Raw genomic sequence first — 27360 nt, 5'->3', positions numbered from 1 at the left:
AGGATGAGGGGGAATGATGGAATGGTTTTAAGCTCAAGGACGGAAGGTTTAGATTGTATGTCAGGGGGAAGTTTTTTACAGATGCCTAGAGAGGTTGTGGATGCTCCATTCCTGGAAGTGTTCAGGACAAAGCTGGATGGGGCCCTGGGTGGTCTGGTCTAGTAGCAGATCTGGAAGTTGGTGGCCCTGCCTGTGGGATGGGGCTGGAACTTGATGATCCTTGAGGTTGCTTTCAACCAAGCCATTCTTTGATGATTTGACAGCAGCAGGGATACTGCTGCTGTCTTCTCAATCCCATCTCTTAGGGAGCTCTTGGGTTTGCCTCAGAAGAAGAGAGGGTGATTCATGGGGTCCTGTGGAGGAGGAGGACCCCAAGAGGAGGTCAGTGCCCACTTGTCTCCAATTCTGGCCCATGAGCTGAGAGCCAGGAAAATTTATTTTTTATCCCCGTGCCACCCATTGGTGAAGCACAAAAACCTTATTAAATCACTTCAATTCTATTCCTCTCCTGACTCACAGTTGAGTCAGGACCTTGAAGTGTCAGTGTGAGAGTGAGGACAGAGAGGTGCAAAGGGAGACATGTGCATGTGTTTAGCAGGTAGGGAAGGAGCAGGTGAGAAACATCCCCAGCACAGCCTGAGGGCACTTTTCTGACCTGAACTTTCAGCGGGTGGGAAAGGTTTGGGATTTTTTTTGCACCTTATGGTTAGGTTTAAGTTTCCCCTGTCCCTAGAGAAGACTGCATATGGCCCCATTCAACCTCCTGCCCTGAAACGCTGCAAGAAAACCTTACAAATACCTTCCCTGCAGATCGTGCACCAGCACATGTGGCAGGAGCAGAATCAGGCCTGCAGCTACTTTTCAGACAACTGCAGAGTGGTGTAAAAACACAGAATGCTGTAAAAACCAATAACCTTTGAAGCACACCCCCTGAGTAATTACCCCATTCCCATCTAATGACTTAAAGATGTTATATTCCTCTCTGATTTGGCAACAACAAAGATTTTGACCTTATTAAAACCAGCCTGTCAGGAAACTGCATGTCATCCTTTAAAAAAAAAATTAAAAAAAAAATTAAAATAAAATAAAATTAAAAAAATAAATGAAATAATTTAAAATCTCTGTGAACCATAATTCAAGATACTGTAGCTGAAGACCCATGATCTGTTGTAGAGTGTCTGGGTGGTCCTGAAGCAGGAGATGACAACACTAGCTCTTTCCTTTGCCCTTCTAAGAAATGCTTTGATGATTCTCTAATATCCTAAGAATATCCCCCTGTGATTCTGCACTGGGACAAGGCAATCACAGAGCCAGGATAATGCATTCCGGTTTTACCCAGGGTCTTGCTAGCAGGGGAATAGCTCAGAATGCTTCGTTTCAGATGTCTGTACAGAAACTGTGAGCCAGGATGCATTCACCAGAGCCTAAACAGTGATGTGGTCTCAAAAACATCCACCAACTCGCCCCCACCCTCTGCACACATCTGGCCATGTACCTGATTTGTATGTGCAATTAAGGCACTCATCACGGCTCAGATAACCAAATACTTGTTCCTCTGGTTGTTGGACAGATAATGATTGCAGCACTTAGCCAAAGTAAGTGAGAACATCAAGGATGCATATACAGATGAGCTTAGAATTGCAAAATTCTCATCAGTAATGCCATCTGTGAAGTTTCTGGGAACCCTGATCGTTATACAATATGGAAAGGGTTCATTTGATGGCACCACAATCAAGTAGCTTTGAACCAAACTCCAAGAATGAGCTGAATGTATCTCTTCTTTTGTTGGTATTTTGCTCACTCTAGAACAGCCCTACATGCAAAACAATTTGCATTTTTGGGGTGGTCAAATTCCAAATTCATATTTCATTTCTTGGGTTCAAGCTTTCAACTAATTAGAAACAGAATGACTCAATCTGCCCTCTCCTATGCACATTCAAGTTTGTTTGGTATTGTGTGGGCCCTGTGGCTCAAATATATTTTGCAGATGCACAGAATTAACCATGCATGTTTAGATGTGCTTAGGGAACACATAGATTCGTAGAGATGTATATATTTGACCCTGTCACTTTCTTGTTAAACACTGTAAAAGATATCGACTTTCCTCTCCAGATTTTAAAATGATTTAGAATAGGCAGCACTGGGGAAACACCTAAAACATCCTGTCAAATTAAGTATTTGCTCCAAGACTGTTCTGTAAGACACACAATTATTTCAGCTAAGAAGATGCCTGCACAACGTATTAAGGAACAGAATGAACAACAAAATATAAACTGGTTTAAATGGATGTCCAACATACTGCATTTTTCCATTTGATTTTAATTTTCTTTTTCCTTCCCCAAGTTCTTTTTCCATCTTCACACGGCATTTTTTTTTCTCTCCACTTACTCTGTATCACATTTTTCTCTCTAATTCACTGGGCTCACTTCCCTGCTCACTGCTCGTTATTTTTCTGAGTCTCTCTTAAATAAGAACAATTAAGGTCGGGTCAGATCTCTGAACCTGTTATTTGGAGCAGCACTGAACGTAAGCTCATTCCACTGAACAAAAGCACTGGCTTCTTTTCCCTTCAAGCAGACTCACTCTCAAAATAATAATAACAGTAAAAGAAAAAAAAAAAGAGGTTCATAAGGCACATCTACAGGGCAGAAATGGAAAGAACATTAAACTGCTGCATTGCCCATTAGGAAAAACTTCTTCAAAAGAGTGTTGATGCAGTGGCACAGCTTACCCAGAGAGGTGGTGGAGTCACCATCCCTGGAGGTGTTCACGAACTGTGAGGATGTGGCACTGAGGGATGTGGGCAGTGGGCAATATCTGTGGTGTGATCTTAGAGATCTTTTCTAACCTTAATGATTCTATGTCTTAGATTCATAGATTCTAGTCTAAGATACTAAGTCTGAGATCATTCCCCCTGCTTGCAAAGCAACTATGATGATACCAGCCACCACGCAAGAGCTTCCAAACACTCTGAAAGCCTGGAGATGTCACTCGTGACTCACACAAAGCCACTTGCTTGCCTGCAGGGCTGGAAAGGCTGCACAAGCTTTCCCTGCTGGGTGTCATAACCAGGACCCTGAAGTGTCTCGACAGAACTGAGCCAAAGAATTCCGTGAGCATGGTCTGCATCATGCCTCTCCATGGTAGTGCTATGCAAAGCATCCCTGACATCTAGCAGCTTGCAAGAAATTGGCTGGGTTCCCTCTCTTTCCAGCTTAATGGGCTCAGACCCCAGGTATAATGCTTACTTTGTTCAGTTACTCAGGAGTTGTAAAGGGGAGATGTGAGTTAAATCAGAATTTGGCCTGGCATTTTTATAATTGCAGGAACCCAGCTTTTATAGCATTGAAACCATATGAATTTATCTAATCCTACCACTCCTTTGTCCCAGTGAGTAACTGGACCTGGGGCACAGCTGCCCTTCAAGGTCCTGCTGGGCTTTCAGTGTGCAGTGCTGCCTGTGCTGCTCCTTACCCTTCTCTGGGTAACACCGACAGCTTTATGTGTGCATTTCCACTGAATTTTAATGACAGATTTCTTTATGGTAACCAAGTGATTTCACTGGAAGACATTTCTGATAGGTTATGGATTTTACGTAGCTCTGCTAAGCCTGTAGTTTCACCTTGCAAATCAGCAGATGTACAATTTTTGAGGATTTGGGTACCTGCTGGGTAAGAAAGTCACCCAAATGCATATGTTCAACTTAGGACAGCTGTGTTTTAGATGAAGGTAAAGAGCCTGAACGCAGAGATTGTCCCCAACCCATTCAACAGGGAAAGAACAACACTTCCTAACGGAGGATCTCTTTTTGTATGAAGAGCTGTGATTTAGGAAGCACAGGTGCTTTACTACCCACTTCTGCACTGAAGAAATCCAACTCTTCCTGGGCATAAGCCCACTCAGCACTTCGTACAGCGTCTGCAACTGCAGTCAGCCTTGCCAGTTTAACAAAAACCACTCTCTTCACCCACCCTAAACAACAGAGGAGAAGTGTTACCGTGTATTTAATTTTCTTTGCCTGTTAAACCAGACAACTTATTTCTCAGCTGAGTGACTAAGAAGAGCTTTACAGAGCTATGTTCAAGTGCAATTTAGGTTTAGAAGAATTCCATTTACGAGAGGGTATCCACTGCGTTTTCCCTCCTTGTCTGCTTGATGTGAGTCAGAAAGACAGTTGTTTTCCTTTTGTGTGCAATACACAATATGCCACAAGGAGTCATAGTTAAAGGCTCCAAAGAGCCAATCCTCGGAACATCTGGCCAGTGAAAGCCCTGGATATGGAAAATATAAATGTCAAGGCTCATATTTATAAATTGGAAGGGCCATGACGACATCTGCTAACAAGCCCTCTTCCAGAGCCCATTTGTACATGGTTATGTGCAGGCAACAATAAACATGTGCATGGATCACATGCACGGCCTGCGCTCCCCTTCAGTTTTCGAAGGAACACACACTGCCATAACACACAAATGCTTTGTTCTCACAACACAAAAATACAAGTGTTTGCAAACCTCACAGCAAAGCTCTTGCATACCAGACCACAGTGGGATACGCTGCTGGAACAGACTAAAAATAGATGGAGAAAAAGCCTTGCATTAACACAGAAGACAGTTAAACTCATTTGGCATTAACTCTTTCAGTGGAATAAACACTCTGCTTCTTTTTTTTGCCTCTCTGCACAGGAGACATTTTGTACCACAGCTCCAATCCTGAAACCTAATATTTATGGTGGAATAGTTGTGGATGGGAAGCCTTAAATACAGTCTAACCCACTCGCTCGTGGTATCTTAATATTAACATTAAAACAAACTGAAAATAAACTTACTTCTCCAGCTTTTCCCTGACTTAATGTCAACTGTAAGCACATATCTAATGGCTTAGAAATAGAAAAACGATCCAATGCATTATCACAAAGGTTTTACTAATAATTTCATTATTGTGGGTGTCTAGAGCACAGTTCAAAGGTGCAGAAGTTGAACCTACACTTGCATACGAAAGGTAGAGACCATACTGGGCATGAGATAATCCAGAGCAAATGCAAGCCCCCAACGTTTCTAGCGCTGGTCACAGTCATACAGACTGCTTGCGAGGCTTCCAGGAGGAAGAAAATCAGCAGAAAGAACATGGAGTGCTTTATGACGACCAGGAATTTAGCAAGGAATAAAAGCTGCCACACTGCCTCGCCCAGTAGGAAAACAAAAGACATAGAAAGAATCCTAGCTATGTCTCCTGCAGTCTGCACTAATGCCATATGTCAAAGACATGCTGCTTACTAGAGACATGCTCCATATCAAAGAGGTTCGGCTGAAGGCTCCCAAAGCATGCACTTCCACTGATATGGACTGACAGAAGTAATTTGCAGTGCTTATAGAATTGCAGCCTCCTGTGAGATGAGCCCAGAGAGTTGTAGGTGGCATCCATAGTCCAGGGGTCTGAGGATGAAGATGGAAACGGTGAAGGGATTCTCCTGAACCCTTCTTTGCCAACCACATGCAGCCAGTATTAACCAGGGCAGGAAGAACAAGTAGAGGAGAATGAGAAAATTCAAGCAGAGAATGGTGAACCGGGGAACTGAAAAGTAAACAGGTTGTTCAAGATTATGAGCAGTCCCAGCAGCAGGTGTGGGAACGAGACAGCATTGGCTGGGAAGGAGCAGAACAAGTGGGGATGTGCATCACTGGAAAAATGACAGTGAAGAGATTATCAAAACTCAGCAGCTGCTCATTTTTGAAACTGAATCCTAAGCAAACATTTTATTTGTGCTGCATCAGACAGACTTTAAGCAGTTTAAAAAGGCTTGCTATGGCAGGACTACGTTTAACCAAAAATACATACAAATGAGATGCATATAAAAATGCAGTGTGGACTACCTTTACTCAGTGTACACCAAATGAAAAGTAGAAAACAAGAAAAGAAGTGGAATATCTTAATGAGTTCCATAAAACCTCTTGCATTGTGTTTTCAATCTTAATCAGCATCAAGAAGGAAGGAGCAGAATGTGTTCTTAGGTACCCAGTGCTGAAAAATACCTCACTGTTCAAAAATCTAAGCTTTTATGTGCTCCAATTTTGTTACTTGCTCGCCTTGAAAAATATGGGTTTAATATTCATGATGGATTTAAGCTTCATGAAAATAAAATACCTAGCACATTGCCAATAAAGAGTTTAGTTTCACGAAAGAATGAAATCTATATTCCAATTGTCTACTTTCATGTGTTTTCATCTATTTTTAGTGTTCTTTATTTCTAATGAATTGATTTGCATGTATTTATAGCTTTCATTAATTTCATAGGTCATACATACAGCTTCACACTCATAGTGGTGGTGAGATATATAAGAGTGAAAATAATAAACAGGCAAAGCCATTGCTTGTGTCTTTTGAAGTTTGCCAGTCTCTGTGTTTCATCACACTGGATCTGCATATTACACAGAACATCAGCAACATTCAACTATGTAAAATCAACAGAACAAAGTAAAGCATACATTTGTGTTTCTGTATCTAGCAGGTGATAGTGTGCCTGCACATCTCTCCAGCCCCATCTGCAGAGTAGCAAATTTATTCTTTGATTTTACAAGGCAAAAGAAGTTATCAGTCATGGCCAGTTGACAGGAAGGGTCTATTAGCATGGAAATGCCAGTTTTGGACACAAATTTCAAGATTTCCCATCCATTACTGCAAATGCACAAGAGAATTCTGCGCTGAGCACAGGTTTTGCAGCCTTAATTAATACGTTGTGTGCACTCTGACTAATCTGATAATCCAAGAAGCCTCAACAAAAACTGTCTAGGGACAGAGGATATGTCATCACCATATCATATGTTACAGTCAGGAGATTTGTTTCTTATTTATACTGCACTGAGATATACTGTGATGATATTTTACTTCCATGGGAGGGCTTGAGCATTAAGGGCTGGTGAGAGGTGCCAACATCGGTGCTTGTTGAAAGGAGGCATCAAGCCATATGCTCATCTTAGAGGAGGTTCAAGTGGAAACAGTGAGGGACTAAGGAGGGAAAAGTACAAAACACCTCATGTTTTGCTCAAGAGGAGCTGAGGAGCCACCTTTTCACAGAAGCATGAGTGCTTCTTATGATGCACTGGCACAACATGCTCAGAGAGGTGATAGAGTGGCTGTCCCTGGAGATGTTCAAGGAGAGAAGTTACACTGAGTGACACAGTGGAGAGAGGTCTAGGCATGGCTTGATGGCTGGACTAGATGATCTTATTAGTTTTTCCAACCTTAATGATACCACAATTCTATGATCATCCCTGATTGGAGGGAGAGGGAAGGACCAACTCACACTGTTTCAGTGACCAAAGCATCTTCTTTGGCTCCCAGATAGATTTCCAACAGAATTCACTGAAAACTGACCAAACTAAGAGCAGGTTTTAGGCCAGTCCAAGATACAAAGGTGCAGAGGAACTGGGATGGAGAATTGTTCAGGGGATATTCCGTGACCACTCAGCTGACAAACTACCTCTTCTACCAAGCCATGAGATTTTCAGGGCATTTCTGTGCCATACTCTAGAGACTGGATGCAGTTACTGATAGGGACTGTGATCATGAAAGTTTCCTGAGGAGGAAATCCTGCAAGGGGAACAGCAAAGGAAATGGCACGCAGAAATGTTGGAGGAAAGCCAACGGGCCACACAACGCTGGCCCCAACCAGCAATGAGGTGTGACAAGGGGAGGGGAGGTGTGACTTCAACACGCCTATGCTTCTACTGTTCCTGGCTGCTGGTAGGGTCCCCATGGGAGGCAGGTACACTGTAACGAGTTAGAAAGCCCCAAAGCTACTTCCTAATCTTTGGCCTTTGGACAAGGTTAGGCTGAACACAGGGCATGTGCAGTGGGGACAACTATTCTGCTGGCTGCATGGAGGCTGGAGGAGGCAGCAATCCCCTGCAGTAGGCATGCAGCCTCCAGCAGTATCCTTCCCAGAGAGGCAGAGAGGGTAATTTAAACAAACAAGGCCCCAGTGATGGAAATTTCAATCTCAAAGCTACCATGTGAGGGGAAATCATCTGACCACAATTTACCTGTTAGACTTCAAAAGTGTCTAGGTCTCCTCTAAAGAAAAGCAGCCTTTTCTTTAATGAAGCTAAGTACTGTATTTCAGCACTGCGTGTTGTGAAAAGGAAGCAATTTGGATTCATTTACTGAAATTTACCCTTCAGATGCAGTTAAGTGAAATTAAAAGTTTGTCTGAGTTGACAGTGTTCTGTTTTCCATCACCGCATTGTCTTAAAAGAAAGGATAACAGCCTAAGTGCTTAAATTCCATCCAAACTGATAAGGTTCACTTTATACAGGCACACTTACTGCAGTTTATTACACACTATATCCCCTTCATCCATCACTGGTATATATATTTTTTCCTCTCTAAAATAACCATTGCTTATAAAATAAATTGATACTTGTGATGTCACTGCATTCATCTGGGGTTGTGTAGTCAGCACTGGGCTATCAGAAAAATGCCCTTTCCAATTACAAGGGAAATTCATTTCATTTCCCATTAAAGGTAGGTTTTGCAGAGCTAAGCTTACCTCTAGGACAAGAATCTCTTCTTTCTCATCACAATTCTTTTCCTTTAATTTCTTTTCTATGCAAGTGAAGCATCTGTGTGTCCTCAATATCCAAGTGCTGGCTTTGCCCAGATCTCCGCTTTGGCAATAGGAATGGATGATCTACCCATGATGTCCTCTCTAATTCTTTCTACTCACTATTGTATTCCTCTTCCACACCCTCTAGCTGCCATTGCTCCTTCTAAGCCTCACACCTCCCAAACATTCTCCCAGCTACTAACTCTGCTTCCTTTTACCTAGGAGCCTCCCTCCCACCCTGCTGTAATGTTCCCACTCCCCTTGAGAGAATGCTCCATTTGTTTGGGCTGTTGGTTTGTAACCTTAAGCTTTTTGCCTGCCCTAGAACAAAGGTGCAATGCTGATTTGGCCTTTGCTCGCTACTTTGAAACTTCACAGGCATTTCTCTGTTCTTTCAATTCACTTAGCAACTCATCATGAATAGGTAGTGAATGATCTGTAATTAATTATATATATTATAGAGGAAACTGAGCTAACACAGTGTCATCAGGAACAATGACATACACTGTGTGCCAGACTGCAGCCTTCCATTGCGAGGGCTTCGCCTCCCCTTCTCGCTGCCCCAGTTGGCTTTTTGGCTATGAAAGCTAGCTAGAGTCTTAATACTGTCTGCCTTCAAATTCCTCCCAAAGGCAGGCTTCAGATCTGTAAAATCAAGTCATTAAAATAAAATAATAATAAAAAAAAAGTCTTGCTACTTGAAATCTCCATTTCATTTTGATTCTCGAGAAACAATTTCAAACGTGAAATGTAGCCAGGCAGAACGTTTTCATCTTGTTTAGATTCAGAGGGAAGGAGGCAGATGGGAGAGGAAACCACAGATTTCATCAATGTTTTTTACTTTTTTATTAGCCTTCACTGAATTGTTCAGTGTAGCCAATTACCCAGGAGATCAGCAAATCTTAGTTCTGTCAGAGAGGAGGAGAAGACAGAGCAGAAGCTTTCTCATCCTCCACAGCAGTACTAGCCTTCAAACACATAAATCTAAACAGCGTCCACTCAGGGTTGCCAATTCGAATGTCTCAGCTGCTAAGACAGAACAAAAAGGAAAGGACAATCTCCAAGGTATAACTGAAAGTAAATACTAATAATGATGTGTGACATTAAATGATGACTCATTTTTCACGAGGCCATTTCAGATTGTAGCTATAACCTCAGATCAGACCAGAAAGACCGTGTAAGATGAGGTCTTAGTGGAACCATTAATTATGGATTTCCTGGCTTTTATAGGCTGGAGTCAGAACTTTGATGTTGCTTTAAGATTGTTCTCCTGTGTTCATTTCCTTTGTTTCTGTGCTGGTAGCTTAAAAAAACACCTTAAGATTTCCACAGGAGTGTATGAGATAACTGAGAAATCCATAGTCCATAAAAGTCCTGCAATTCATGGCTCATCAAATCCTCTAACCCATGGTCAATAAAGCTTTGGAAAAAAGCTGTATGAACCACAGTCATTTCACAGTTCAATGAGGTACATACAAAAATCAGCAATCTGGCATAAAGTCACCTGGATTTGTCCCTGACCTGTATATTTCTCTCTGACTTTTCAGGTTGAAAGATGACTCAAACAGATGAATTCTGGAGACTTTTCATGGAAACAATGAATTTTACACAGCTTTCACTCCCCCCCCAAAGTAACAATGAACTAAATCTCCCTATTGTGTCTCAAAATAAAGTTTTGGGTGAGTTAGGAAACTTAAATGGGAAGAAGAACCATGTGGAAAGCCATAATACTACATGATCAGAGCTCAGTCCACACAGAGTGGCTTTGTAGACAGACACAACGGTGCTCCAATTTAAGTCAGGTCCGAGTATGAGCTTCCAGTACTACCAGATATCCTCCCAAAATGAGTGCTAACAGCCTCACCCTTCAGTGCTGATGAACTTTACTGTGGTAACATGATGCAAGTCCATGTGCTTCTCTGCTGTGCAAGTAACACTTATTTGCCCATATTAGTCACCCTAGCTGTTTCTTCCCAAGAACAATCATGCATCAAAGCCTAGGGACAGGCACAAATTTCTGCTCTTTCCTTGCCAATCAGAAAGAAACCAGTTAGAAAGAACACACTGTTTACTGCCTTGTGCAAGGTCCAGCTTGCAATTAAAACTGATGAAACCCGACTGCCAAAAGCAGAATATGCAGCACCCAGTTTATGAAAGTTGAGATCCCAGCCAGTTTATGAAGAAACCAGGGCTGGTTTTGAGTCTCTGATTTAGCTGAACAGTTTGTAGTTTTTGTTTTGTTTTGTTTCCAGGAAAACAGCAGAAGTTACTCCAGAAGTATAGAAGAACTAAAGCCATCTGAAAGCACTAAGGAAAACTTCCCTTCCTCCAGCCCTTCCTTGCTTCTAGGACTGTAATCTCCCACTAACATCTCCCTGGGATCTTTCAGCAAGCAGGCGACACACAGTGTCTGGTTCATCACCAGCTTGGTGGGAACGGAAACCTGTGTTTCCTCATCCCAATCTCCATCCCTCTGAAATGGAAGTAAAGGGATAAAAGGTTTCAGTTCAGATGAAATCTCTCACCAGCGCAGAGTGAATAATTTAACTCTAGCCTGGAGAGCTACCCTTTGAAACACTTTTTCTAGGAATATTTAATACTGAAATAAAAACAACAAAAGGAACACAAGACTGCCAAAGCTATGCAAGCACTGCAGCTTGAAGTCCCCAGTTGCACATTTCCATAGCAGTATCAGGCCCAATATCCAATATCCTTTCTGTATAGATAAGACGAGGGCAGAAGGAACGCGGCTAACTGCCAAACTCTTATAAGACTTTACTGTTTAAGGACTTCACTCATATTACACATGCAGTGAGCTGGATCAGACACCCACGTGAAATGCTGGGACACCAACATTTGGCATCCCTTGGGTGGAAGATGAACAGAGAAGCCCCTTGTCTTTGGGGCAGCCAAATACATAGCACCAGATGCTTTTTACCTCATGCTAAAACATCTTCCACAGAGAGAATCCAACGCTGAACAAATTTTGAGAAAAAAACAAATGATTTGGATACAATCTTCCTTACCAAGGCTGGCATCAGCATCAGAATAATCCTACCACAGTAAGATTATTATATCCTGCTGTAACAACAACACTTACATCACTCATCCTAAGAAAAGAATACAATAAAACACAACAGAAGCAAGGCAACTGCTCCTTTAAAAAGAATGAACAAAATAATTAAAAAAAAATACGGAACACAAGTATGTAGAGAGCCTTTTTCATTGGTAAAAGGAGAAACTTGTAAGAAACTCTGACTTGTTTGGAATGCAAGGCATTTAGATGTTGTGAAAATGGGAATGACTTTGCCTGTTCCTCAGTTTCCCAGGTGTAGAAACATACAGCAATGAATACTTCTGAATATTCAGAATACTTCTGAAGGACGTACTGTGATTTTCAGGTGCAACATACCCTAAGTTGATTCTAACAAGCCATAAATAGATAAGTTGTTAGACAGTCAGACAGATACATACACACCCAGTGTGGTTAGACTCAGGATGCTTAACTTTGTTGTTTCCAAGGCAACAACAGAGGTGTTGGGGGTGTTAAATACTTTCAGTATCAAAATATTGAAGATTGAAAGTTAGGTAAGTTAGACATGTCAGAATCTTAAAGTTTGGAAGATGGCTCAGTCTTTGGGCTGAAAACTGACAGTAAAGACTGGAAAATTATTATTGGATAAGAAGGGGAAACAATATATATATTTTTTTTTTTACTGTACTTTCTCTGTATTTTAAGCATTCTAACCACCAGCTTTCGCTCTTGACTTTTAGAGTAAATATTCCTATTAGCCTTCCTCTGAGTTCCTCCTTATGTTCCAAAAACAACACCTTACTCCTCATCTCTCCCATTTAGCTTTTCTCCAACCTGTTGTATGGTCGACTCAACAAAGCTGGAATCTGTAAAGGGCAGCAGGAAGAGGACAAGAATCATGAAAGTTATGACTCACCTGTCTTCTATCCGAACCCAGAGGTCATTGAACTGCCTCTGGCGATGGTGTTTGTGCTGCTTCTTGTGCCATTTCTTCTGTCTGCCGAACTCTTCCAGCTGGCTGATGCTGTCTGGTAACAAGAGATGAGGAGACAGGCTGTCTTCTTCATCCATCTGTAGAGGCTTCAGGGAAGGAGATGTCAGCGGGACCTGTTCAGAAAGCTGCAGAGCAGGCAGGGCTGTTGCTGAGGACCCTTGCAAGGCAGGACTCGTCTTGGTCATTCTTGAACTGCAAAACATATTTGATATATATTTGATAAGTAAGTTGAGAGATAATGCTAAGAAAAGGTGAAAGCAAAGGACTATTCTTGTTGAGTGCTGCTAGCTGCTAAGGTGTGCCACGAGAGAGGCTTTTGCTCTGGAAAGTGACGAAGCACAGCAGTGGCATTTCCTAGAAAACTATCAAGTAAACTCTAAATAGCAAAACTCTGAGGAGAACTACTCTTAACTTATATTTTATTTAGCTTATATTTACCTTGTTAACTAAGGAATACCTTAAAAGATGCAAAAAACCCCAAATAACAATAGTTCCCTTTTTTTTTTTTTTTTTTTCCAACTTTGGACATCATTTGTTGGAAACAAATCATTGTTTTGACTGCAACAATAATTACACTCATTCATCCAAACTAGGGCTAGCGACAGGGAAGCCCAGGCTGTTGACAACAGCATAGTAGAATAGAAAGGCTGCTGGGATAAGGTTTGTGAGACCCAAACTCTAGCAGTTTCTGTGTACTGGGGAAGTCAAGCAAAAAAAAAGGAGGTAAATGACCTCTCTAGGACCACCATGAAGCTATATTACCAGAGCTCTTAACTTCTGTTTGAAATACTACCATCTCTTGCATCACTCTCGAACTGTGCAGCAAAAGGCCTTCTATTGACTTCATCTTCTAGAATTTCACTAATTTTAGAAAAAAAAAGTCAATATAAACTCTCTTCTTTGATATGCAGCCATGTTAGCTTGCATTTGAGAGCCAAGATATCTGAGACAAAAATCTAATAAAGCAGTACTGACACAAAGTGATTTTGTTTTCTAACTTCAGCGAAAGTTTCCATTTGGTCTTAATTGCAAAAGAGGAACTTTTTTCTCTCTCTGGGATGGCCCAATGAGTTGTAGGTAAAGAAAATGGAAGAGAAATAATAGCCAATATGAAGCTGTGGTCTGCAAAACTATTTCTATTACATGGATGCTATCGCTTTTATGACAGAATCGATTAAAGCCACGTGAAAAGTTTTGCCTCCTGAGTGAAACCAGCAAGATATTTTAAAGAAAAAGTAATAAGAAATCCTAAACTTCATTGGTGACAATGTACAAAATGAACTGCAAGTGAAACCACATGTTTAATTTAAGGAACATTTAGTTCCAAAAAAAGTCACATCTACTACTAATGGCAGCCTTTTTTTTTTTTCTTTTGTGCTTTTGAAGTCCATTACAATAGCACTCAGAATCATTGTCTACTGCATCACATTTTACCTACAGCTCCTTCCAACAGCTACTGAGCATTAATTGCTGCTACTGGGAGAGAGACTCACTGGAAAACACTGCAGTAATTTTGTCACTGTAGCCAACAGTAATGACATTTTTCAGAGATCACATGACAGATGCGGAAAAGAAAGATGCTTGTTTAAATTAATTCTAAAATTCTCCAATGAAAATTCTTTTCATTAATAAAAGACAAGAAAATCCCTATTTTGTGGGGTTTTTTTCCTTTTTTTTTTTTTTTCCCTTTCCTTCTCCAAGCATTTAGACTTTTCTTGAATCAGTTTCAAACTCATTCATACTCATCCCATGCTCTATTTTACATTACAGAAAGATCTGCTGGTACTGGCTATTTTTTCCTAGTAAGACTTTCTTCCACGATTCATGTTGAGCATGAGGTTTCATCATTGCAGCAGTTTTCTTTCTCCAAGAGTGATCCTGGAACTCTCCGAAGTTTTCACAACTTCTTAGACTGAGAGACACAGATCACAGTCACTCCACCCATGGCTGAAGCAATGTCATCTGCAGAGTCGTGTAGAAGGAAAGGCTCTCACAGATTTGCAGTGGATAAATCCTTCAGGTCACAGTAGACATAAAGGTTATGGCATGCAGAAACATCTTAAGAAGGCAACAGCATGGAGCAGATGCAAGAAAACAAAGTTGACAAGCAGGGTGAACATCATGGCTGAAACTGATCTACTGCCCACATTTCTCTTTCCATTGACTTGTTCTCAACAAAACTCTACCTCACGCTCTGATCAGTCAGCAATGAGATCCCATCTGCAATTCCCTGAGATGATGACGGCAGGAGCAGCCACCACATCAGACTAGATCTGCCAGTAAAACCCTGGGGCCACCACTCTGTTCCTTGAATGCTTTTAGAGACATCTGAACACATACTTTCCACCATTTAACACCTACCATTCTGTTACACATGTTTATCTTGCTCTGAACTCCTAGTAAACTGGAATCGGTGGAGAGGTGTTTTTATGGGTTGAGATTTTAGAAACCACTTAAGAGGAACGGCAGCTCACTTCTTATTAAAATTAATGACTTTGGGCATCAAAATCCCAGTGGCGGCTTTGAAAGCTTCTGGCTTAATTGTTTCCACTACCATCACATGAGCCACAGGTTGTAAACTCAATATTCCAGAACATTCTTCGGGAGGAGAATAAATAAACACTGAAGAAATGTTAAAATGCTGTAACCCAAGGAGGGTTATAAACTAACCACTTGTTCTTTAGAGTTGACATATAGGGAATAAATCTGTTGTGGCAACTGTGCATTACATTTGGTCAATAATGTTCCATTATTCCTGTACTACTACTGAGTAGCTCAAGATCTAAGAAAGGCTGTTGGAGATTGTATGTTGACACATGCTCACTTCTATGTTTTAAACTATATTGAAGCTTTAGAATACCGCGCATGGGAGGAGTGAAATATCTCTGTATAAATACTTGTAGACTCAACATCTCTTCCAAATAATTTAAAATATAATCACACAGTATAGAAAAAATTTAAAAGGTCTAAAAAACATATAGCAAGAACAACTGAAAGCCAGTCATCAACTTATAGACTATACGGAATGATTTTTTAAAATTGAATTCTTAATGACATCTAGAGGCATGGCTTTCCCTGATCTGATTACCATTCTACAGATATTTAACCAGAAATAAAACTTGCAATCCATCTGAATATGCATATTTAATCCAAATATATTGTATGAGTATTTAAAGATATTGTAATTTAAGGTAGGCTTCCTATCAGATGTCCACTGATTTAATTAGAATGTATTTGCATTCTGGATATTTTCCCCTAGAAAATGATGGCACCTTCTCCCTGTCCCTTGGTTATTTGCAGTAGGATACTTGAGCCATCAGTCTCTTCACTGCATAAAGCTTTACCATTAGATTCACTGATTATTTCATGGACTATTTCATGCCTTTCCTTCCCAACACACTGTTAGCACAGCTGCACTGCATGAAACCATGGGGATGTAATATACTTTTTTTTTTCACTCCTTCACTTCTGCTGAGACAGCTTTCCAAGATACAGAGTTATTTTTAAATCCAGAGAAAAGCAGGACTAGTTTTCACTTTGTGAGGCCGCAGTCCTTTTCTCAAAAAACTGTAAGAAATACCCAAATATTTGGACCAAATATCCTGGTCCACACAAAGACCTCAGAGATTTTTTATGAGTAATTCGATACAACTCCAGGCTGAGAAGTTCCACCCATTTTTAAGTGTAAATGCCCACATGGGATCATCTTTGAGAAACTCAAAGTATTTCAGATCCTTAGGTGTGTTTCTCTCATACCTGATCTTAATTTCTTCCCCTGGGATGTACAGTCCCGTGAAATACGCTCTCTAAAATCACAAAGTCCAAATAAGAAAATCAGAATACCTCGGCAAGTAACTTAGGTTTCTTTATCCTAGAATACAGAACAGTGAAAACAGGGAAGCATTTATTCTTATTCATTCTTGAAAGCGCTTAATCCACAGACAAAGATCCCTGTGGTTTTGTTTCTCTTCTGGTGGATTTGCCATCCTTTTCTAATTCTTTTCAAGAATTAAAAGAACAAAACAAAACATGCAAGTAGTTTAGGCAGAGTTGTACGCTCCATTAGACTGCCTCAGCATTCCTCTGTCTTGCGGTTTCTAGTGCCTTTGTGTTGGCACTGATAATAGAAATTTGTCTCATCATCAGGATTTGCTAGGCTTACAGAAGGAATCCGGTCAAGAAAACGAAATTAACATCATAAAGTTTTGTACTAGCTTACTTTCATAATCCTCAGGCTTGTAATTGCTAAGGTTCCACTTTCGCCCAACCCCAAGCCATCCTGGAGTCCAGACATGCCCTTCTCCCTGCCCAAGACAAAACACTGCTCCTGCCCTCCCAACAGCTTCCCAGTTTCTACAGTTCAGAGGGCTGAGACCATCTCTAGACTTGAATGCCTCTTCCACAGGGTGAACTGGAGCTGCCATGCAAACATCACACCTTGTCTTCAATGATGGGGATATTTGCAACGTTCAATTCATTACTGTCTCAGGAGCACCTGGTAGAGCAAACCTTGCCAACACACCTCTGCTCACTGATGCCATCAAGGTACTAATAGTGACATTTAGGGTGAGTTCTACTACATTGGCACTCAACATCAAACCTCCCATGGTCTTCAGCAGGGCCAGGAATTTGCCCTTGCTGTAGCTGATGAGAAAGATCTGCACAGAAATATCCTCTTACAGCCAACTGACTTCCACTGCTGCTCAGTAACAACAGAGAACCTGATCCATGAGATAAAGCTTCTGAAGCACTTTGCTGCACATACACGTTTTCCACACAATTAAATTGGAGTACCTGTCAAATCCCTGCCTGCCTATTCATCTGAGGAAAATGCTCTGATTGGCTTAATCGTAATTAGGTTATTTTATGTAGCATGCTCTTGCCTTAGGCTTGTTTACTACAGCTAGAGCATTGCCATTTCTTAACAGAATTTGGAAACAAAGTTATTTTCATTTTTGCACCATTCTACAACTCACCATCAGTTAAATTAGGTTAAGCAATTAAATTAGATTACAGTCCACCAAAAACTTGGATGGTACCTCCGGACTCAAAAGCCACATCAGAGCGTATGTCTGGGAAGAACCACTGCTTTCCAAGGACTGTGACCTTAGTTTGAGAGGGAATTTAGTTCTCTGTACAAACATATAAATGCAAATCCTCAACTCTATGCATAAACAAAGTGTAAAGCTTGTGAGGTCAAGATATTCCCACGGATTTTAATATTTTCTTTCCTAGTTTCGAACTATACAATGCAAAATCCGTGTAGAGGTTTTGCTATTCCATTTCATTAAAAGCGGAGCACAATTGGGGCGTAGAAAAAACTTTTTTTGCAATTTGAGTGAATTTGCAGAAAAAATAAGAGCTCTGAAACGTCTCTAACATGCCATTCCCACATTTTCAAATGGTCTTTCATTTCACGAATTCAAAATGTTTAATTTCAGCACTTTCTGAAAAAAGCTTTTGATTATTTTTCTGAGTCTTCTGTTTTCAAAGACTTAAATGCTACAAACTGTCCTTTTTTGTTTGAAAATTGATCTCGATTATAAAGAAAAATCCAGCTAATAAATAAAAATGACAAAAACCAACACAACCCAATGCTGGCTTCAAAGATGTCCTCAAAATATTCCTTTTCAATTTGCTCTGAACTTATTTCCCCTTTCTTGACTTCATGGTTCAGTTCCTGAACTAAATAATCCTTTGTCCACACTACTTTAGTGTATAAGCAACACGCTCCAGCCGCAGAAGATGGGCTGTGCCCACAGAGGAGGAATGGGCTGACTCTCTAGTTTTGCTTCCATCTTCCACAGTAATAAATATCCTTCCCTGCTCTTGAGGCACACAAAAGAGAACAAAACCTCATCTCAAACTTTATACTCCAAATCTTGGCTGTCCTGATATCACCGTACCTTTTTAGCGTTAAGCTATTAGTGCCTAGATAGTGTGGCCTATGCAAGATATTCACAATACTGCTTCTTTTGGTGCCTCACTGCTTCATGGAAGCTGTGCTTACAGCCCCTTGGGTAGAATATGTATCCTATAGCCCAAGACAGTCCATCTCCTACTCAAGCATCCCAGCTCAACATGGGATCATGCGACTTTGCAGCTGTCCTGCCTCATCTGGTTTGTTCTAAAGTCTTCACAGAGGGCAAAAAGGGCCAGGCATTCAAATTACGACTTTTGCATGCCCATGTACCACAAGATCTGCCATTTCATATTAACTTAATTGTTCAATCTTCTAATGAATTTTTGCATGTGGAATTTGCCAAGAATTTTCAATATTTCTTCTGCTTTTCCCTGCAGAAGCAAATGCTGGAGCATTATCTCTGAAGGGGAAATCCTGACTTCCACCCAAATTGATTAATAATACATAAGTTTTCTGGTGAATCTTAAGTGACACAATTACCCAACAAAAGAACAATTTAGGCTCACATTTTTATTAACCTGGAGTATTTTCAAGCTTTATTCCACACTTTTTTCTTTTTTCCCCTGAAAACTATTATTAACAAAAGCAAATATATTACTCTTTCTTTTTAACCCAACTTTTTAATAAGCACACATGTATTACTTTAATAAAGAAGAATGGTGGACTAATAACTGGGCAATGTAATCTGCTTCCTCTTTATAAAAATTTCAGAGCTTTCAATGTTAGCTTGAGGTGATGTCATATTAATTATACACAATAGATTTTTCAGGTGCTGGAAATTAACTTCCATCATTCATTACTTTTTTTGCAAAGCATAAAATTTATATCCAGTTCAGCTCAATATGCAACAGTGAGTTTCTTGAAGTGTAATTGTGATTTTTGCAAAGTTTTGTTTTGGACTTTGATTTTGAGCCAATTCTAGAGCATTTTGGTTTGGTCAGTGTCTGAGAAAATAGATAATGGTGACCAAATGCCACTAACTCATCTCAGCTGTTATGAACTCAGACTCCAGAGACTAGAAAACATCCTTCTTTCTCCTCCACTTGCCATAATCAAACTAGAAATATTCTCCAAAGCTCATCCCCCTTCTACTTCTATTTTAAGTTAATGGAGCTCCTGTTGTCTATGGCTGTCTGCTCCTCTCCAGTCAAAGTCAGCTTTTGGGACACAGCTGACACTATATCCATGGATAACGGCATGTTTGCAAACTCAGCTGAAAAAGTACAACTCCCAAAACAATCCAGACCTCTGCTTAAGCATTAAAAAAAAATGAGAATTAATTTGTTCAATCCCAACAGTTGTCATCCAGACAGGTTTTGAGATTTAGAAGACTGACAAACAAACAAAAAGGAACACCTCACAACTGGCTGCTAAATTTTATTGATTCCTCAGTAGAGTTACTATTAATGTATAATGATTGTCTGTGCCTTTTTTGCTTGCTATCCAAACTGAATTCTCCTCCCAGATTTTGTCCTTTGGGAACAATTTTCCTTTCTCTACTGGATCCTCAGGACAGAAAAACATCTGCAGGAATACATACTTCTCATCACATCTTAAAAAGATACTCTCTGCAGAGACATCAACTGAGCAAGGTACTAGATGTCTAGCTTGGTGCATTTTCACAGACTTCAGACTTAAAACAGGGGCAGACTTTTCATTGTATGCCTGGTGCTGTTCACTTCCTTCCCCTGATGGTTGTGAAACTGGGCTCTAACAGAGATGAGATGGACATAACGTGTGGATCACAGATCTGTGCAAGCATGGCAACTTGTCTTCATTAAGTGTCCTGTTCAGCCTAAGCTCTTATATTTGCAAGATGATAGATCACATAGGCATATAAGTGCCTCCAGAAGAGATAGACGGGCCACTTAGACTGAGCAGCAGGTAGAAGAGTGGAACCAAACAGCCATCAGAGGAAGATCATGCTGTAAGAGATGCGACATCTCAGTTACACTGAGTTCACTTTTCCTCTCTATAGCTGATGTTGTAAAGCATCTGCTTAGCCATTAATGGCTGCTGAGCTATAAAAAGGAACACAGAGCCAGTGTGCCTTTTTGTGCCTTTCTCCAAAATACTGTTATAGCCCATCTGTGCTGCTTTTATCACAAAGCTTGAGTGCTTCCAAGAAAAGAGATAAACTGTTATCATAAATCCTATTCAGACACTTCTACCTGTCTGTGGGCATTTGTCCTGCACAGTAATGGACAGAGCCTTTGAAACACAATGAAAACAGGAGAACTCTTCCTTCAAAATCCACTTGCTTTAATGTCTAATGTTTTATCAAATCTGATGTTCAATGACTACACATAAGGTCTTATCTATATATTATCCTGGTTTCACTTGATTTCCCACTCCACATTAACTCATGCTGACGAAACTGCTTCTATCAAATATTTATTTCTGCCTGACAAATCCATCCTTCTCTGTTAATGAAGCATGTAACTTGCTGTTGATGCCTTTTGGAAGAGAAGGAGATACTTTATTCCCTTTTTCTCGTTATTGTTAATTGAAATCAATGAGACTAAATCTTAAAATACAGTCTGAAGATCTACGAAGCATCTGAGGCCACAAGAAAGATTGATTGTTAATGAGTTTAGACAAAGCACACCAGCTAGCTACAATCATGATGGCCTTGTTCCTCTTAGAACAAGAAAACTGTTCATCTCCATCATCTCTCTCCAACGCCAGTTCTGGAATGAGAGGCTCCTGCCCACCACACTGTAGGGGTGCTGACAAGCATTCTCAGGGGCTCTTACTATAATCTCTTCAGATTTAATTTGTCAAATAAAAAAAACCGCAAGAAATTAGACAGGGCATTGGCAGGAACCAGAACCTTCTGCTCTCAAAAGGTTTGGTAATCTAGAGTTACTACATTAAAAGAATATATATATTATTCAAATGAACCATCTTATCTGTCCACGGAGACTGTCCCTTCTTTCACGTTATGGGATCAGCTCATCTCTGGCACATGGAACACACACTTCATTTTCAAAGGGTCTGGAGGAAGAAGGGCTCAGTTGCAGCTTTTGCTTCTGCCTTCTTATCTTGCACTGAGCATTATTATTTCCCAGTTCTCCTGTAAAGGTCTTCATTTTTCCCCTCATTATTTCATAGGTAGTACTCCTATATCTCAGACCACCTTACACTGTAAGTGCTGAATTTGCAGCACAAGTTAAGGATGAACCCTTCACCAAAATGTCCCCATAGGAAATCTCAGGCCCCCAACAAGTCCAAGCACAGCCCATCAAATCCCTGTAGGGGAGGGATTGCCCAATGGTTTGGGGGTTAGTCATTTAAATAACACTGAACAGCCATGCTGTCACAGTTTCCCTCTGGGAATTAGAAATTTCTTTGTGCCCCAGGAATCCACCCACCATAGGAATAAACTCCCCACCTCACATTAAGGTAGTGAGAAGAAATTCACTGGGTTTTAAGACAACCTGTGCTACCAGGGGATGCGTGGGCCAGGCTGCAAAACTGCTTCCCTCTGTTGTTGAAATATTACCCACATACAATGTTTTAATTAAAACCACAGAATGATTCATCTGACTCATCTCTCTGCAATGAGAACAAAGCCTCGGGGCTGCCCCACTGGGATCTCTGAGACAGAGAAGTTATGTTGAATTGAAGCATGGGCTCTTCCAGCAGTGGTCTTTTTAAATGAGCATCCTACCCAAAAGATAACACCATGCACACAAGTCTGTCTGTCTCTCTATTTTTTCCCCCTTCTCCAATAAGGATTTGACAGTTAGTTGTAACAGAAATATCCCAAGCAGCAAAGGTATTACAATAGATTATGTCCTTATTTGGAATGAAAATGTGCAGGAAGGAGAAAGAACTTCTGAGAAATGGTATGAGTTCAGCCCTCACTTAGATCCAATGATTAGAGAACTCACAGGACCCTTAACTCTCATACTGACCAGGGGTTTCTCGAAAGGGAAGGGAAAGCAAAGGGAGAGGGATGTGTGACAGGGCACCTCAGTGCTGAAAGAAGAAAATGAATACAACAGAACAGTTGGAAAGGACCTTCAAAGATCACCATGTCCAACTGCCTGAACACTTTAACCAAAAGTTAAAGCACAGAATTAATGGCATCATCTAAGTGCCTTTTGAACACAGACAGGCAGGAGGCACCAATCTCCTTATCAGGAAGCCTTTTAATAGTGTTTGACCTCCGTGGTGGTACAGAAATTTTTCCTAATGTCCAGTCTGAACCTCCTATGGTGCAGCTTTGCACTGCTTCCTATCATTGGTCAGAGAGAAGAAACCAGCATGTCCCTCTATTCCCCTTCTTAGAAAGTTGCAGAGAGCAGTAAGGTAGCCTCAAAGCCTTCTTTTGTCCAGGCTAGACAAAACTCAAGCCTCTTCTCAGGACACATCTTCCAGCCTTTAATTAAAAAACAAAATGTCTCTTGTTCCATGACTTCATCTGAGAGTTTTAATGTGCATATCATTTGCTTTCTTTCACTGATCTGAGTGGGAATTGCAGACCATTCAGCAATGATTGTATAATATAAACATTTAAATACATAGAAACTGATGTAAATTTGTGTCTCCTTTCGTAAAACAAACAAACACAATAACCTGCTAATTCTGCTTTGCTTGAAGTCTATATCCTTTCTACTTGAGGAGGATGTTTCCAAAGTTGCCTCAGGGATTTAAGAACTCTATGCCTGCTAAATGTCAATAGAAGTTGCACTTCCCATTTCACTTGTGGCCAAAACCCATCATCTACACGTATGTTCGATACACATGCAAAACACTCATTTAATGTAAGCAAGAAATCACTTGCCTCTGGGGGCAGAAAGCTGACTGCCTCGGCAGAAATGCAAAGCAAGGTTTGCTTTGACAAAATGATTGCAAAAAAACCCAAACTCAACAGTCTGTGGATCTACTGCATCCACTGACTGTTAGTTAATGAGCTCCTGGGTGACACTACTGAGGGAAAGGACATATGGCAAAACTCCATGCTTGCCCAAAGCTGGGGGAGATTAAGGTATACTTGAACCCTTCAGCAAGCAGTGCTTGCTTTCCTCTTCAGAAATCATGAGGAGACAATACCACAAAAGTATTCAAGATCCACATGAACTTTGTTTAGCTACTGGGGTTTACGTTTCAGGGGTATATAAAGCACAGAGACACAAGGAGAGGGGCACATAACATTATTAAGCTCTTGAAGATCGCCTCAGTCTCACTCCATAACTTGGCCTTTGCTTAACGATGCTGGCACTTATACAAACTATAGCATTCAGCAAAGCTCCACACCAGCAGAAAGCATCGCAGAGGCTGAACAGCAGCCCAGTGCGGTCCCTTGTGATAGAGCTCTGGACAGGCTGTATCATTTTTCTTCAATGGACGGGGGAAGTGTTTATCTGGGAAGCATTTCATATCAATGACTCTGGGGAACTGTTTAGCTTTCCACAAATAGGCTGGTATGCAACTTCCAAGCACTCCCTATGGAAAACTTTGGAACACCAGCCATGTCTTTCCAGCGGGGATTTCATGCAGTTAACGCTCTGCATTTTTCATCCTGATTTATTCCTGCTTCACCTTGTTTCAAAGTGCTGCACTCACTTCAAATGCAACAAGGGGGTCAAACTCTCCAAATGTGAACTTTGACTACCAGAAACTTCAGATTCATATTGCCTGTTCAAACATAAACAGAGATGTGCTATCTTGACAGAGCCATTTCTGTGACTGCCTTTATTTTTGCAAGAGTAATCTGGAATTGTGAAACAGGGATTAGATTCAAATCTTGTGTTCCACAAGGTTCCACAAGATTGCACAGGGTTTGAATCTGGGTGTCAAAGCATGTGGACTCTTCTAACTTTGCTGCTGAGTTGCTGCAGTTAGTTGGAAAATCTTGAATTGATGTATTTAATGGAAGTCAATGGAAAGGATTCACTGTACTCTTACTCACAAACAAGAGCACCAAATTAAGTCTCATCGATCAGGACAAGCACAGTGGCACTTGTATAGATGAGAGCTGGTCTGACTCTCCAAACAGCAGAAATAGTGGGCAATATTGAAATCTGAGTCCTCACATCAACACTGATGCCCTGTGGGACCAACTGCTGGAGTCAACAAGACTGTGGGACCAATTGTTTTCTTGAACTCAGTAGGACTCATGGCTACACTAGGTGCAAATGCAGGCTAATTGTAGACTAATTTAGGCTGATATAAACAGATGTGGAAGACAGATGGGCACTGCCAGGTTCACAATAGTCACAGTACTCTAAGTACTCCCACTGCCTCCACTGTTAAGTTGGATTCTTCAAGGGCTGTCACAGTGGCAAAGGATCAATTTTACAGAATCACAACTGCATGCAATTAACATGAAAGAGAAATCAAGGCTGAGGTCCAGAAAGATCATCTATTTCCTGTCAGTCTTTGCATGTATTAATTCTGAAATTGCAATGCTGTAGCAGCGCAAGAAATTGTCTTCATTCAGAACGTCCTTCCACTGTATCAGTTGACACCCATTATGTCTGTATGTATACACTACATCTGATCTGTGTTTCCTCCCTCCTGTTTCTATTCACAGGTCCATTTTTCATTCTCCCTGGAATGTAGAGCATTTGGGAGTGAAGGTAGAATGCCAGAGTCTTTCAACACCCATTAATAGAAATTTGTTTTATTAATTTAGATTGTGGGAAGAAAAAAAAAAAGGAACAGAGTTGATCCTTTGCTCTGAAATCATGAATCATTCTCATGTGCATGAGAAGACATGTCCTCTGAGACACCAGAGGCTGCCTCAGACAGAGTAAGTGATTAGAATTGCTTTGCTAGGGAGTCCTGAGTCATCAAACATAGCAGTTTAATTCCCAGGAAATGGGAAACATATTGGAATGACATTGACTTGTACGGAGCATGAGCTCTAGAGAAGGGTGAACCCTTCAAAGGTTCTGGAGATCAATTCAGCTTGTGGAAAATTTTTAAAACTTGAAAGCTTCTCTGAAGCATATCTGATCTGGAGCTGGGTAACGTGTTCCCAACACATGATTTACTCTATGAATTAAACTCTTTACATATTTTACAGATTACAGGGGAATTTACTTTGACTTCTAATAAAAATGATTCAATGATTATGACATGGAAAATATGTTCTGACTTCAAGATATTCCCTGTGACAAGAGCTTCATATATGCACTGTTCTTAATTTACTAGATCTATTGTAAGAACTTATGTTTTTGGTGGTCCTGTTCCTGCTCCTAGCACTTAACTAGGAAGAGCAACTGACACACATTCTTTCTTGGTCTGACTCTTCACCATGCTTCACAGACACTTCTGATCCAAAGTTGGGTCAGGGCCAACGCAAAGCCACTCAGATCTGCTGAGATAGCACAAGTTGTTAAAAGTGAGACCATTCTGCACTGAAGTAGATGAGAAATGCCACAAGATTTCATCTCATATGCATGTAAGAGTGATCCACTACTTGTGGGGGCAATTCAGAAAAGTTTAAGCAAATTTCAAAGGTTGCCACAATTAGATCTGCAAGGTGTGACTTGACTATGTCAGTGGTCACAGAATTGTTCTGGATCATTTCTAACCTCATTTGGAAAGTGAGACTTGCACTATAAACGCCTGATTACTTATGGAAGATGGAAGATGTATTTATCAGTGGAAAACTGTTTTCCAACCCTTTTTCTTTTACAACAATGTTTCCAAAAGAATTTTGGGTGAAAGTGTTGATGAAGAAAGTCATTGACTACCCTTTTGTCCTGTTCCTTTTAGGAACTCTTCAAGCAAAATTACTAGTAATTACACTCATGTTGAATCAAGTAGCTCTACTGATTGCAGCACAATCCACAGACCTCCTGGCTGAAAGAAGAGCAGTCAGCTCTGGAAGAGGAAAAGCTATCTAGCCTAATGTGTGAGGTCTCTTTGCCCGACAATGTGATAGTGAAGGTAAGGGAAGTCAGCACTGCATAGACAGAATGACAGCAAACAGACCACAAACTTCCTTAGATAAACGACATCTTTCAAACCACACAATGCCACTTGATACCTTTGTGCCCCTCGAGCTGTTACAAAGTACAGCTGCACTTCAGCCCAGATTGATATCGCTTGGGACTGAGGCCATCAATCCAAAGGCTGAATACACAAACAGAAAATTGATGTGATCTCCCTGTTTTGATATAATGCTGCAGAGAGGATGGTGCAGTTTTCCAAAGGGTTCCAAAGGGGACTCGACCAAATTCATCAAACAGGAGGGGAATTCATCTCAAATGATTAGTCATCTAAAACTAGCCAGATGCCCACTGCAAGCAAGTTGGGAAGGCTAAGAAACTCATGAGCTCAGCTCAAGAAATGTCAGTCTTTTTACACTGACTATAGTAATTATATGAGCATAACCTCCATTTTCTAATGATTCTTTCATGGATCCTCACAATCAAAGATAGGAGATAATCATTAACAATCTCGTGTCAATGATGACCCTGCTCTAGCAGCTACTGGCACTGATAAAAGACTTGCTGTTGATGTGAGCAGTTTGCATCAGCTTTATCTCTAGTAACTATGGGCCAGAATTTTAATCTTACACTAATGACTTTAGAATAAGGAGAGTTGGCTGGAAGCAGAAAAAGGATGAAAAAAATCAGCTTTCCTTTGGAAGGAAGGATTCCAAAATTTGGCTGAGAAATAAGGAACAAGTTCTGATAGTTTTTAAGTCTGCCAGGCTCTCCATGTTGACAATTATTTGATAGAGCACGAGATCCAAATCTCCTAAAACCGATGGGCTGCAAAGCAGCTGAAAACCTAGGAACCTTAGCACAGGCTACAGGACAGTTCATTCTGCAAGCTGCCCT

At 40.7% G+C, this 27360-nt stretch overlaps 1 protein-coding gene across 1 annotated transcript in view; it reads right to left on the bottom strand.

Annotated features, from left to right (window-relative positions):
• Positions 1–27360, bottom strand: part of TRABD2B (TraB domain containing 2B) — a 255397-nt gene that overhangs the window by 9719 nt on the left and 218318 nt on the right. Inside the window, exon 6 of the mRNA XM_048944471.1 lies at positions 12553–12822. Within this exon, the coding sequence (XP_048800428.1) occupies positions 12553–12822 (270 nt within the window). The remainder of the gene's footprint in view (positions 1–12552; positions 12823–27360) is intronic.

Source organism: Lagopus muta, chromosome 5, assembly GCF_023343835.1.
Source record: "Lagopus muta isolate bLagMut1 chromosome 5, bLagMut1 primary, whole genome shotgun sequence".
Classification (NCBI taxonomy): domain Eukaryota; kingdom Metazoa; phylum Chordata; class Aves; order Galliformes; family Phasianidae; genus Lagopus; species Lagopus muta.
This window is presented reverse-complemented; position numbering and strand designations above follow the sequence as displayed.